General features: G+C 38.8%; 1 protein-coding gene and 1 pseudogene across 2 annotated transcripts; one reads left to right on the top strand and one right to left on the bottom strand.

Annotated features, from left to right (window-relative positions):
• Window positions 1-656: 656 nt before the first annotated feature.
• On the bottom strand, window positions 657-1,583 carry LOC308431768 (olfactory receptor 4B13-like; the record flags this gene model as incomplete). The annotated part of the gene is made up of 1 exon (XM_080931344.1): window positions 657-1,583. The coding sequence occupies one exon, from the start codon at window positions 1,581-1,583 to the stop codon at window positions 657-659; it is 927 nt and encodes a 308-aa protein (XP_080787470.1).
• A 2,971-nt stretch (window positions 1,584-4,554) lies between these two features.
• LOC308431763 (WW domain-binding protein 11-like) lies at window positions 4,555-6,628 on the top strand (annotated as a pseudogene). The gene is made up of 2 exons: window positions 4,555-6,088; window positions 6,412-6,628. The product of its transcript is annotated as a WW domain-binding protein 11-like (transcript).
• Window positions 6,629-15,015: the final 8,387 nt, after the last annotated feature.

The following is a 15,015-nucleotide window of genomic DNA, read 5'->3' on the forward strand; positions in this document are numbered from 1 at the left end:
TTGTAACAACTATGACCTTAATGCACACTATCAAACCTTTGGAGGAAAAAAGGCAAGCACTGACAAAAATGTATTTGTATACTTTAATGCAAAAATGCTTAAAATTTGTTCATTTATCTTTGTTTTTTTTAAAGAAAGTTGTTCAAAAAAAAGAAAATAATTCCAGATGTTTCATAACACAATAAGGCAACAATGGCTGGTAAATATTTCAAAATAGCTACTAGAACTAATGTTGGCTTTTCTCAATTATAAGATATGCTAAATCCATCAAAGAACAATAAGACTATCACTGTAAAAGGATTATTATATATTGACTACAAATATTAAAATACTTTACCCTATATTAGAAGTTATTACCATGTTCATTGTAAAATACAGGCATGATTCTAAATAATCTCGGCATTTGCACCTGTTTAGAACATTCAGATTACCCAGACTTTAAGTAATTTTTCATAACCCCAGAAACTATGCAGCCAATTAAATCCATTATGTCACAGAGACTATCGTACTTCTGCCATTAGAGAATTTTTGTTACTACAGAGGTGCAGCAGTAGAAGAACTATGCTCACCTAGTTATTCTGATATTTGAACATGAACCAAAACTGCAGAATAACAACAGACTAATTTAAATTCCTTTCCATAGCTTCTTGCTCTTTTCACTCTGTCTCTGGGTCCCTTTTGCCCCATAACTTCCTCACAGCATTTTTCACCTCTGCATTTCTCAGTGTGTAGATGATGGGATTCAGCATGGGGGTGATGACCGTGTAGAACACAGACACAAGTTTGTCTTCCGTGAAGGTAGAGGAGGGTCGTAGATAAAGGAAGATAGCAGGTCCAAAGAACAGGATGACCACCATGATGTGAGAGGCACAAGTAGAGAGGGCCTTGCGCCTCCCCTCTGCAGAATAGTTCCTCAAGCTGATTAAAATGATAGCATAAGAGGACACCAAGATAAAGAGAGAGATTATAGAGATTAGACCACTGTTGGCCATCACAATAACCCCCTCCACAAAGGTGTCAGTGCAGGCAAGCTTAAATAATGGCTGCAGGTCACAGAAGTAGTGGTCAATCACATTGGGACCACAGAAGGGCAATGGAATGGTGATGAGGATCTGGATTATAGAATGAATGAGGCCTCCCAGCCAGGAACCAGCCACCAGCATGTGACACACTTGATGACTCATGATGTTCATGTAATGCAGAGGTTTACAGATGGCCACGTAACGGTCATAGGCCATTACCACAAGCAGGAGAATCTCAGCCACCCCCAAGAAATGGAAGAAGAATATCTGAGCCAGACAGCCTTTCAGAGAGATGGTTTTAATCTTAGCAAGCAAGTCAGTGATGAACTTGGGGACAATTGTAGAGGAGTAGCAGATTTCCACCAGAGACAAGGAGCTCAGGAAGAAGTACATGGGAGAATGTAAAGTCTTACTGGCACTGACTGCCACAACAATAATACCATTTCCCAACACTGTGACCAGGTACACGGGAAGGAACAGCACAAAGCACACCTTCTGCACCTCTGGATCCTGGAAAAGGCCAGTGAAAATTAACTCAGTTACATTATTTTCATTGGCCATGGAGTCAGCTCAAGTGTGTTGAATATCAGATAGTAGGAAGGCTGGAAGAAAATGAAAAGATTATTGTACAAGTTAATTTCACTAAAAGCATTCTCAAAAGCTCAGGTTGTTTTGCTAAATACTTACTGCTCAGCCAGTATATTCTCATTCATCATTAAATGTTAGTACTTTAGTGGTTTAATTTATTATATTTTAATTTTATCTAGCTATTAACAGAAAGTAGAAATCCAGAGAAATGTTTATTCACTCACAGTCACTGTGTAACTCAGAATAATTTTTTCTAACTTTCAGCCCAGGTTATGAATGGAAGAGTTCAATATATATTATAGGTAGATTGATGATAGGTGGCTAGATAGAGAAACAGATCGTGTATGTATTATTTCAGTCATCTAATAGGACTTTCTCTTGAATATTCTTTTTAATACCATTCTAGTCCAATTCTTCTTCACTTTACTCAAAACAGAGTTCTTGCATCAAAAAATGTTTCTACAGCTCTGCCTGCCTCTCAGAAGGCCTGCTCTAACTGGAGACAAATGGATAAGACCTCCTCCCACCCCAGTTCCTCCACCTCCTGGGACCCTAGCAAACTAAGCAGCCATGGTCAGTGCCCCATCTTGTCAGAAATTCATCTTCCTCTGGTATGTACCTATACCTGCAGTCTGGAATCAGCAAACTATGTCCCACCACACAGCTCAGCCTGCCTCCCAGGAGACCTTCTCTAACCCCAAACACATAGGTGAGACAACATCCCCATTTCTCCCCAACTGCTAGAGCCCAGCAAGTTCCATAGTCTTGGGCTTCGCCCTGCCCTTCTGAAGCTCCATCTCCCTTCCAGTCACCACCTTCACATCTTCCTACCAGTCACTGTTCAGCACATTGTTTCCTACCCCCCAAGGAGGCCTTCTCAAAGCTGAGACACTCAGTTCCACCACCCTCCTAGGAGACCTGCTCTAACCCAGGTCACAAAGGTTAGCCAACACCAGAGACAAACATATAGCAAAAGGCAAATGCAAGAAAATAATCCACAAATACAATTATAATATGGCACCATCAGAATCCAGCTCTCTTACTACAGTAAGTCCATGATACCCTTACATGCCTGAGGAGCATTACTGTGACCTTAAACCCATTTCATGAAGATGATAAAGACCTTTAAAGAGGATATAAATAGTTCTCTTCAAGAAATACAAGAAAACACAGTCAAACATGTAGAAGCCCTTAAAAATGAAATAAATCATTTAAAGAAATAAAGGAAAAAATAAACAGGCAAAGGAAATTAATAGCATAGTCCAAACAAAAATAAAAATAGAAGCATTTTTAAAAGCACAAATGAAGGTAACCCAGGAGATGAAAAACCTAGGAAAGATAACAAGAAGTATAGATGCAAGCATCAACAACAGAGTACAAGAAATGGAAGAATTTCATACATAGGAGATACCATAGAAGAAATTAATACATTGGTCAAAAAATGCTATGTGAATAAAGTTTCTAACTTAAAACATCCAGGAAATGTTGTCACAATGAAAAGACAAAATCTAAAAATAATAGAAATAGAAGAGAATGAAGATTCCCAGTTCAAAGGGCCAGAAAACACCTTCAACATCATATAAGAAAACACACTCTCACTCTCTATGAAAAAGTCATAGAATCAGAAACTAAACAACAACAACAAAAAAAACCAGGATGGAACTAACAGATGTTATGAACCATATAAATTTAACAGATATCTCCAGACTCTTTCATTAAAAACAAAAGAATATTTCTTCTTCTCAGCACTTCTTGGAAGCTTCTCCAACCTGAACATATAATAGGACACCTAGCAAACCTAAAAGATACAAGACTGAAATAACCCCTTGCATTCTATCTGATTACCACAGATTAAAGGTGAACTTAATAAAAACAGAAATACAGAAAACCCACATTCTCAATGAAACTGAACAACTCTATACTCAATGATTACTGAGAGAAGAAAAAAATTGAAAATTAAAGACTTTCAAGAATTCAATGAAAATAAAGGCACAGCATACCTAAATATATGGAAAATAATGAAAGTGATGCTAAGAGGAAAATTCGTAGCACTATGTTCCTTAATTTAAAAATTGAATAAATTTCATACTAGCGACTTAACAGCACACCTGAAAACTCTAAAACAAATGGATAAAAACACACCCAAAACTAGTAGATAGCAGGCAATAGTCAAACTCAGGGCTGAAATCAGTTAATTAGAAACAAAGAGAACAATACAAGGAATCAACAAAATCAAAAGATAGTTCTTTGAGAAAATGGACAAGCTAGACAAATCCTTAACCAGACTAACTAAAAGATACAAAGACAGTATCCAAATTAATAAAATCAGAAATTAAAAGGGAGGCATAAGAACAGAAACTGAGAAAATATTTTAAAAATATTTTCAGGTCTTACTTCAAAACCCTGTACTCCACTAAACTTGAAAATCTAAATGAAATGAATGATTTTCTAGACAAATACCACTAGCCAAAGTTAAATCAAGATCAGATAGACTATCTAAACAGTTCTATAATCCCTAGAGAAATAAAAGCAGTCATCAATCATTAAACATATCCCAACACCCCCCCCAAAATAAAAAAACCAGGGCCAGATGATTTTAGTGCAGAATTCTACTATATTTTCAAAGAAAAGTTAATACTAATACTCCACAAACTAGAATTATGAGGAACACTACCTAATTCATCCTACAAAGCCACAGTTACCTTGGTGCATAAAGCATACAAAGATTCAACAAAGAAAGAAAACTTCACACCAATTTCACTTATGAACATTGACATAAAAATACTCAATAAAATTCTCACAAACGACACTCTTCTTCCCTTCCTGCCTTGCGGGACTGAGCAACTGCTAGATCCTTGGACTTCCATTCACAACTGCTGGCAATTGTGCAGCTGGACTACAGACTTCTTTTTTAGTAAAGAAGAAAATCATATAAACTGTCAACATGGGACAAAGATCAACATCCTCCACCAAGAGTGGGAAGTTTATGAATCCCACAGACCAAGCCTGAAAGAAAGTCCCGAAAAAAAGAGAATTGAAAAAGAACAAAACACAGGGCATGATGGTCCGAGCTGCAGTTTTGAAGATGAAGGATCCCAAACAGATTGTCCGGGACCTAGAGAAACTTGACAAAGTAGAATTTAAAGTGCAACCGCCACCGTTAAATGAGATAGTACTGAAAGACAAGCATTAAAAGCTGCGTGAAACCTTTGAACGAATCCTACGGCTTTATGAAAAAGAAAACCCAGATATTTACAAAGAATTGAGAAAGCTAGAAGTAGAGTATAAACAGGAGAGGGGTCAACTGAGCCAGTACTTTGATGCCATCAAGAACGCTCAGCATGGAGAAGTAGAGATTACCAGACATGCCGGCATGCCCCTTTCAGCATCTTGATCCAGGAAATTCTTCTTCCTGTTGCCCAGCCTTGCTCCATCCTGCAAACCGCAGCATATGGGCCTCCAAGTCGAGCAGTTTCTATCCTCCCTGTCCTGGGACATGGTGTTCCACGTTTGCCCCCTGGCAGAAAACCTCCCGGACCTCCACCTACCCCACCTCCTCCTCAAGCTCTGCAGATGTACGGCCATAAGTGGCCTTTGCTCTCGATCTTCCTCCTCCGAGGAGAGATGAAGACACGCTGTCCAGTCCAGAATGTGCTCAGCGGGGTCATGGTGATGTCCATCACCAGTGACGACGACGGCTATCCTGAGGACATGGATCAAGATAAGCTGAGGACAGTGACACTGACAGAGCTGATGCAGAGAGTGATGGGGATGAGTTCGGGCACCACGACGACCGTGAGTGTGACAAGGCTGAGAAGTCAGGTCTGAGTGTTTGATGTGCTGATATGCCTGGGAAATCAAATAAGAAGAGGAACATGGAGGAGCTGACTCCACTTCGAACCATGATGCTTCTTCGAATGGCAGGTCAGGAAATCCCCGAGGAAGGACGTGAAGTGGAGGAATTTTCAGAGGAGGGGGAAATGATGGTTCTGATGATTCTGAAGCAGAAAAGCAATCTCAAAAGCAGCATAAGGAAGATGCCCACTCTGATGGCACATCTTCACAGCAGCAGGCTCCTCCAGCCCGTTCCTACTTCTCTCTCAGATACAGTACATTCCAGGACCACCACCTATTAGACCAACACCTGCCCCACCCTTATGGCCTCCTGGCCCTCCCCCAGGACCACTTCCAGGTCTGCCCCTTGGGCCCCCTCTGCGAGGACCCCACCAAGGCTACCTCCCCTTATACCTCCTGGTATCCCTCCTCCTCATCCTGGGATGATGCACCCACCTTTGGTGCCTCATCTTGGACCAGCCCTCCTGGCCTTTTCCCACCAGCTCCCTTGCCTAACCCAGGGGTGTTGAGGGCCCCACCCAAACTCATTCAGTGACCGAAGGCAGATGATGCAAGTGCAGCCACCATTGAGAAGAAAGCCACAGCGACCACCAGAGCTAAGCCCCAGATCACTAATACCAAGTGTGATGGTTTGCATATGCTTGGTCCAGGGAGTGGCACTATTAGAAGGTGTGGCCTTGTTGGAGGAAGTGTGTCACTCTGAGGGTGGGCTTGGAGACACTCCTCCTAGCTGCCTGAGGATGCTTAGTCTGTTTCTGACTTCCTTTGGATGAAGATGTAGAACTCTCAGCTCCTCCTGCACCATGCCTGCCTGGATGCTGCCATGCTCTTGTCTTGATGACAATGGACTGCACCTCTGAACCTGTAAGCCAGCCTCAATTAAATGTTATTTATAAGACTTTTCTTGGTCATGGTGTCTGCTCACAGCAATAAAACCCTAACTAAGACACCAAGGCTGAGGTCACATGGTTTGTGCCTACTACACTGAGGGTGCACTGGGAAAATAAAGGGGCTACTGCCGTTCCCCAGAGAAGGACAGGGATGACTCTGCTGTGCCCATTGCCAAAGCCACCCCCAGATCTGATCCTTCAGTCCCTGTCTCAGTACAAACTAAGGACAAGATTTATGAAGCGTTTATGAAAGAGATGGAAGGGATTCTGTGACGGTTTCTTCTGCCAGGACTGGCTTCTGTTCAGCGGACTGGTTTGGGGAATAAGAGGCTCCTGTTAACCTTAGAGTACAGAGCAATGTCCACTGTCGGGTGTTTTTCAAGTCCAGTTCCAGGAGCCTCTTAATGCTTGCCTGCTGGGATCCCACACACAAGGTGTTTCTTTACAACAGACCAGGATGGGAAGCACTGCAGCTGACCGTGTTCCCTTGACACCACCACACCCTCCCTCTATTTCCTCTCCATGACACTTACATCTCCTCCCTCTCTTCCCCTCTTCATTTCTGTAATTCTGTCAGCAAAGTCTTAGTTACTTGTTTTGACTCATGTTCCATGGGCACTAGAGTAGAGAATTCTGGAAAGGAAAAAAAAGTTTATTTCATTTTGACTTTTGTGTTTTGAGTTATTTTTAATATTTTCCTATAAATGTTTTGTATTTTTTTGTAATGGAAATGGATTACAATATCATTTCCTAATTCAAAGCAGGATAAATGGGAAAAAATATACAATTCAGGGATTAAAGTTATTTCTCTCAATCAGAAAAAATTTCTCACAAGCCAAATTCAAGAACACATCAAAAACATTCACCATGATCAAGTAGATTTCATCCAGGTAAGCAGAGATGGTTCAATTTATGAAAATCCGTCAATACAATCCACTATCTAAACAAATTCACAGGGAAAAAAGGCACATGTTCATCACATTAGATGCTGAAAAAGCCTTTGACAAAATAAGCACCATTTTATGTTAAAAGTCTCAGAGAGGTAAGGGATTCAAACATACTTAAGCATAATAAAAGAAATATACAGCAAGCCAGTAGACAATATCAAGCTGGATGTAAAGAGACATGAAGCAATCCCACTAAAATCAGGAACAAGACAAGTCAGGCCAATTTCTCCCTATCTATTCAATATACTACTTGAAGTTTTAGCTAAAGCAATAACACAATAAAACCAAGAGAATCAAATCAAGATCAAGGAGTTATAAATTGGAAAGAAAGAAGTCAAGGTATCACTATTCATTGGTGATATGATAGTATGTGCAAGCATCCACAAAATTCTACCAGAGAACTCCTACAGCAGCTTCAGCAAAGTGGCTGAATATAGAATTAACTCAAAGAAATTAGGAGCCCTTCTTTATACAACAAACTGAGGAAGAAATTGAGGCAACAACACCATTCACAATAGTCCCAAATAATATAAAATACCATGCTCTGTTCCAGCCCAGAGAGAGAGAGCCAGATACCGCCATCAGGACTCAGGGCCCACCCACAGACTGATGAGCACCCAGAAGAGCCTCACAAATGCTATCCACCTGAGCCCTCAGGTGAATCCTCCCCCACTACCCCCACACACTGACTATCTGGAAAGAGACCAGTAAGAACTCTCCAGGTCCAAGTAGTGTGGTGCTCTCTGGGAATTGGTCTGTTCCGGTCCAGAAAGAGAGCTGGGTCACTGCCATCAAGACTCAGGGCCTGCTCACAGATTGCTGAGCAACCAGAAGAACTTCAGAAATATCCTCCCACCAGAACCCAGAGAGACAGAGTCAGGTCACTACCATAAGAACTCACTGGCTGCTGGCAAAGAGCACCCAGGAGAAATTTCCCTCCAAAGCCCATAGGCACTCAGACCAAAAGGAGAGACAAGCTCCAGTCAGAGACAAGAAGATCACCTAACAACACAGATAACGAGATGGCAAGAGGCAAGCCCAAGAATCTAAGCAATGGAAACCAAGACAGCCTGGCAACATCAGAACCCAGTTATCCCACCTCAGCAAGTAGTGGATATCCCAACACACCAGAACAACTAGATATAGACATAAAATCATACTTTATGATGATGATGGAGGTCATCAAGAAGCACATGAATAACTTACATAAAGAATTACAGAAGAACCAGGAGAACACATAAACAAGTAGAAGCATTTAAAGAGGAAGCACAAAAATCACTCAAAGAGGTACAGGAAAACACAACAAAGAGATGAAGAATATGAAAATGGAAATAAAAACAATAAAGAAATCCCAAAAGGAGACAACCCTGGAGATAGAAAACCTAGGAAATAAATTAAAAGTCACAGATGCAAGCATCACCAACAGAAAAAGATAGAAGAGAGGATCTCGGGGAGCAGAAGACAACATAGATGACATTGACACATCAATCAGCCATAATTCAAATATCAAAAAGCACCTAACCCAAAACATCTAGCATATCCAGGACCAAATCATAAAAAAAAGTGTAGAAGAGGGCAAAGACTCCCAACTAAATGGCCCACTAAATATCTTCAACAAAATCATAAAAAAAAAAAACTTTCCTAACCTAAAGAAAGAGTTGACCATGAACATACAAGAAGTCTGCAAAACTCTAAACACATTGGACCAGAAAAGATTCCTTCCAAAACATAATAGTCAAAACACCCAATGTTCAAAACAAAGAAAAAGTACTAAAACCAGTAAGGGGAAAAGGACAAGTAACATATAAAGGCAAACTGATCAGAATTGCACCAGACTTCTCAACAGAGACTATAAAAGCTAGATCATGGACAGATGTCATACAGACCCTAAGAGAACATAAATGCCAGCCCATGTTACAATATCAAAACAAAGCTCTAAATTACCATAGATGAAGAGAACAAATATTTCAGGACAAAACCAAATTTGCACAATATCCATCCATAAATCCTGCCCTACAAAGGATAAAAGATGAAAAACTCTAACACAAAGAGGGAAACTACACCCTAGGAAAAGCAAGAAAATCTTCTTGCAAAAACCCAAAAGAAAATCACACCAACATAATACTACCTCTAACAACAAAAATATCAGAAAACAATAATCACTATTCCTTAATATCTCTTAATATCAGTGGACTTGATTTCCCAATAAAAAGACATAGACTAAAAGACTGGAAACATAGGCAGGATCCAGCATTTTGCTGCATACAGGAAACTAAACTCAGTGACAAAGATATACTACCTCACAGTAAAATGTTGGGAAAAACTTCCAAGCAAATGATCTGAAGAAACAAGCTGGAATAGCCATTCTAATATCAAATAAAATAGCTTTTCAAGCAAAAGTTATTTAAAAATAAAAGGAAGAACATATAATACTGATCACAGGAAAAACCTATCGAGATGAACTCTCAAACTGGAACATCTATGCTGAAAATACCAATGGCACCCACATTCATAAAAGAAACATTACTAAAACACAAAGCATATATTGCACCACACACAATAATAGTGGGAAACTTCAACACCCCACTCTCATCAATGGACAGATCATGGAAGCAGAAACTGAACAGAGACACAGTGAAACTAGCAGAGGTTATGAACCAATTGGATTTAGCAGACATCTATAGAACATTTCATCCTAAAACAAAAAAAAATACCTTCTTCTCATCACATCACAGTACCTTCTCCAAAATTGACTATATAGTCAGTCACAAGACAGGCCTCAACAGATACAAGAAGATCAAAATACTCCCATGCATCCAATCAGATCACCATGGAATAAGGCTGGTCCTTTTTTATATACATATGTTCTCATTTGTTGCAGTTTTCATAGTAATAGACTATAGTGTATAGTGCTTGTCCAACCCATATATAAAAACAACAGAAACTGTGTGCAGGAAAGCATTGCAGTTCTCAAGTTAAAATAATCTTGAGTCTGAGCCACAGTGTTCCAGACAGCGTGAATTAGCATTATAGAAATTACAAGATGCACAGTACAAATTCATATGTCTGTTCAAAACCATGGCTGCAGAGAATTCATGTGATGCAATGCAGGCCATCGATGTCAGAACCACTCCAGGATCATTACAGGTTTGATTTTTTTTGAACAACTTTATTTAAAAAAACAAAGATAAAAGAACAAATTTTAAGCATTTTTGCAAAAATGTATACGAATACATTTTTGTCAGTGCTTGGATTTCTTTTCAAAGGTTTGATACTGTGCATTAAGGTCTTACTAATTACAAGGAGCAAAAAGTACATGTAAAACAGGATGTAACCTGGAATTAGTCAAAGTTTTCTTGGTGTGTAAGGATGCAATCCCCATCAAAATTCCAACCCAAATCTTCATTGAGTTGGAAAGAGCAATATGCAATTTCATCTAGAATAAAAAAAGACCTAAAATAGCAAAATCCATTCTCAACAATAAGGAAACATCTGTGGGAATCACTATCCCTGACCTCAAGCTATATTACAAGGCAATTTTACTACAAATTACCTGGTACTGGTACAGAAATAGGCACATGGATCAATGGAATAGAATAGAAGATCCAGAAATGAGTCCTCACAAATATGTTCACCTGATTTTTGACAAAGGAGCTGTAAACATTCATGGAAAAAGGACAGCCTATTCAACAAATGGTGTTGGTCCAACTGGCACTCAGCATGCAAAAGGATGAAACTAGACCCTATCTTATCTCCTTGTACAAAGAAACTGGAAATGATATAAACTGATACAACCACTCTGGAAATCAGTCTGGCAATTCCTCAGAAAATTAGTCATACTACTAACTGAAGATCCAGCTATTCCACTTCTGGTCATATACCCAAGAGACACTCCAATATACAACAAAGACACGTGCACCACAATGTTCATAGCAGCTCTATTTATAATAGACAGAAGCTGAAAATAACCCAGATGTCCTTCAGTAGATGACTGGATACAAAAATTGTGGTACATTTACACAATGGAGTTCTACTCAGCTATCAGAAACAATGACTTAATGAAATTCGTAAGAAAATGGCTGCATCTAGGGATGGTTTAATATAAGGAAATCCATCAACTTAATCCACCATATAAATAAACTCAAAGCTCAAAATCACATGGTCATCTCACTAGATGCTGAGAAAGCATTTGACAAAATCCAACACCCCTTCGTGTTAAAAGTCCTGGAAAGAACAGGAATCCAAGGTCCATACTTAAACATAATAAAAGCAATATACAGCAAACCAACAGCCAACATCAAACTTAATGGCAAGAAACTTGAAGCAATCCCACTAAAATCAGGGACTCGAAAAGGCTGCCCATTCTCCCCCTACCTATTCAACGTAGTAATGGAAGTCCTGGCTGGAGCAATTAGACAGCAAAAGGATATCAAGGGGATACAAATCGGAAAGGAAGACATAAAAACATCACTCTTTGCCGATGACATGATAGTATACTTGAGTGACCCCAAAAATTCCACCAGAGAACTCCTACAGCTGATAAACAAGTTCAGCAAAGTGGCTGGATACAAAATTAACTCAAACAAATCAGTAGCCTTCCTATACTCAAAGGACAAACATGTGGAGAAAGAAATTAGGGAAAAGGTACCCTTCACAATCGTCACAAAAACTATGAAATACCTTGGTGTGACTCTAACTAAGCAAGTGAAGGACCTGTATGACAAGAACTTCAAACCTCTAAAGAAAGAAATTGAGGAGGATCTCAGAAAATGGAAATATCTCCCATGCTCATGGATTGGAAAGATCAACATCTTAAAAATGGCCATCCTACCAAAAGAAATCTACAGGTTCAATGCAATCCCCATCAAAATTCCAACCCAGTTCTTCATGGAATTGGAAAGATCAATGTACAATTTCATATGGAATAACAAAAGACCGAGAATAGCGAAATCCATCCTCAACAACAAAAAAACATCTGCGGGAATCACTATCCCTGACCTCAAGCTATATTACAAGGCAATTGTGCTGAAAACTGCATGGTACTGGTACAGAAATAGGCATGTGGATCAATGGAATAGAATAGAAGATCCAGAAATGAGTCCTCATGTATATGGCCACCTGATTTTTAACAAAGGAGCCGTAAACATTCAATGGAAAAAAAAAAACAGCCTATTCAACAAATGGTGCTGGTCCAACTGGCACTCAGCATGTAAAAGAATGAAAATAGACCCTTTCTTATCTCCTTGTACAAAGCTCAAGTATAAGTTGATCAAAGATCTCCACATTAAACCAGATACACTGAAACTATTAGATGAGAAAGTAGGGAAAACCTTAGAACACATAGGCACAGGAGAAAATTTCCTGAACAAAACACCAATGGCTCAAGCTCTAAGGTCAAAGATTAACAAATGGGACTTAATGAGATTGCAAAGTTTCTGTAAGACTAAGGACATTGTCAAGAAAACAAAACGGCAACCAACAGAATGGGAAAAGATCTTTACCAACACCACATCAGATAGAGGCCTAATATCCAAGGTGTACAAGGAACTCAAAAAGCTAGACACCAGAGAATCAAATAACCCTATTAAAAAATGGGGTACAGAGCTAAACAAAACGTTCTCAGTTGAGGAACACCGAATGGTCGAGAAACATCTGAGGAAGTGCTCGACATCCTTAGCCATCAGGGAAATGCTACTCAAAACAACCCTGAGATTCTACCTCACACCAGTCAGATTGGCCAAGATCCAAAACTCAGATGACAGCAGATGCTGGTGAGGCTATGAAGAAAGAGGAACACTTCTCCACTGTTGGTGGGGTTGCAAACTAATACAACCATTCTGGAAATCAGTCTGGCGATACCTCAGAAAATTGGATATAGTACTACCTGAAGACCCAGCTAATCCACTTCTGGGCATATACCCGAGAGACACTTTAATACACAACAAAGATATATGCACCACAATGTTCATAGCAGCTCTATTTATAATAGCCAGAAGCTGGAAAGAACCCAGATGTCCTTCAGAAGATGAATGGATACAAAAATTGTGGTACATTTACACAATGGAATACTACTCAACCACCAGAAACAATGACTTAACCAAATTCTTAAGAAAATGGCTGCATCTAGAGAATATTATTCTGAGTGAGATAACCCAGTCACAAAAGAACAGACATAATATGCAGTCACTGATAGTGGGATGCTAACCCCAGAGGCTTCCACTCCCCCAAAAACAACTCACAGACTGTATGAAGTCCAAGAAATAAAGAAAACAAAACAAAAAAAAATTTACAAAACAAGAAGACTTTGACTATTTCCATGTTGTGTTTTGTTTTGCATATACTTTATGCTCATTGTAACTATTAAGTTTTCAAGGCATACTATCAAACCTTGAAAAAAATTAAGTACTGACTAAAAAATATATTCATATAGTTTTATGTAAAAATTATTTTAAAATCTGAAAAAAGTACTGAGAAAAATGTATAATTTTAAGCAAAAAAAATGTTTAAAATCTGTACATTTATCTTTGTTTTGTAAAATAAAGTTGTTTAAAAAAAAAAAAAGAAAATGGCTGCATCTAGAGAATATCTTCCTGAGTGAGATAACACAGTCACAAAAGAACAGACATAATATGCAGTCACTGATTGGGATACTAACCCCAGAAATCTCTGAACACCCCAGAAACAACTCACAGACTACATGAAATTCAAGAAAAAAAAAACCATTATGCTCTATCCTTACACACCAAGGCTGGTCCTTAATAACAATAAAAACAAAAAAGCCCGCATATACATAGAAGCTGAATAATTCTCTACTTGATGATAATATAGTCAAGACTGAAATAAAGAAAATAAGCAAGGACTTATTAGAAGTTAATTAAAATGAAGGCACAATATACCCAAAATTATAGAATGAAATGAAAGCAGTACTAAGAGGAAAACTCATAGCTCTGAATGCCTCCAAAAAAGAACTGCAGAAAGTATACACTAGCAGCTTGACAGCACACCTGAAAGCTCTAAAACAAAAAGAAGCAGATAAAACCCAGAGATGTAGGTAGTTGTAAATAATCAAACTCAGAGCAAAAGTCAACCAGGTAAAAACAAAAGAACTAAACAAAGAATCAACAAAACCCAGGAGCTGGTTCTTTGAGAACATCAACAATATTGGTAAAGCCTTAGGCAGACTAACTAGAAGGCACAGAGAGACTATCCAAATAAACAAAATCAGAAAGGAAAAGGAAAATATAACAACAGAAACTGAGGAAATTTTTTAAAACATCATCAGATCCCACTACAAAAGCCTATACTCAACAAAACTAGAAAAGCTAGAGGAAATGGATACATTTCTAGACAGATAACAGGTTCCAAAATTAAATCAGGATTTGATAAACCATCTAAACAATCTCATAACACCCAGACTAATAGAAGTAGTCACCAAAAACCTCCCGACGAAAAAAATCCCAGGACCAGATGGGTTCAGTGCAGAATTCTATCAAACCTCATAAAAGACATAATACTAATACTTTGCAAACTATTCCACAAAATAAAAATAAAAGGAATACTACCCAAATCAGTTTTCGAAGCCACAACTAAGCTCATACCTAAACCACACAAAGATCCTACAAAGAAATAAACCTTCAGACTAATTTTCATCATTAATATCACTGCAAAAATACTCAATAAAATTCTTCAAACCAAATCTGAGAATACAACAAA

Source organism: Micromys minutus, assembly GCF_963924665.1.
Source record: "Micromys minutus genome assembly, chromosome: 17".
NCBI classification, from domain to species: domain Eukaryota; kingdom Metazoa; phylum Chordata; class Mammalia; order Rodentia; family Muridae; genus Micromys; species Micromys minutus.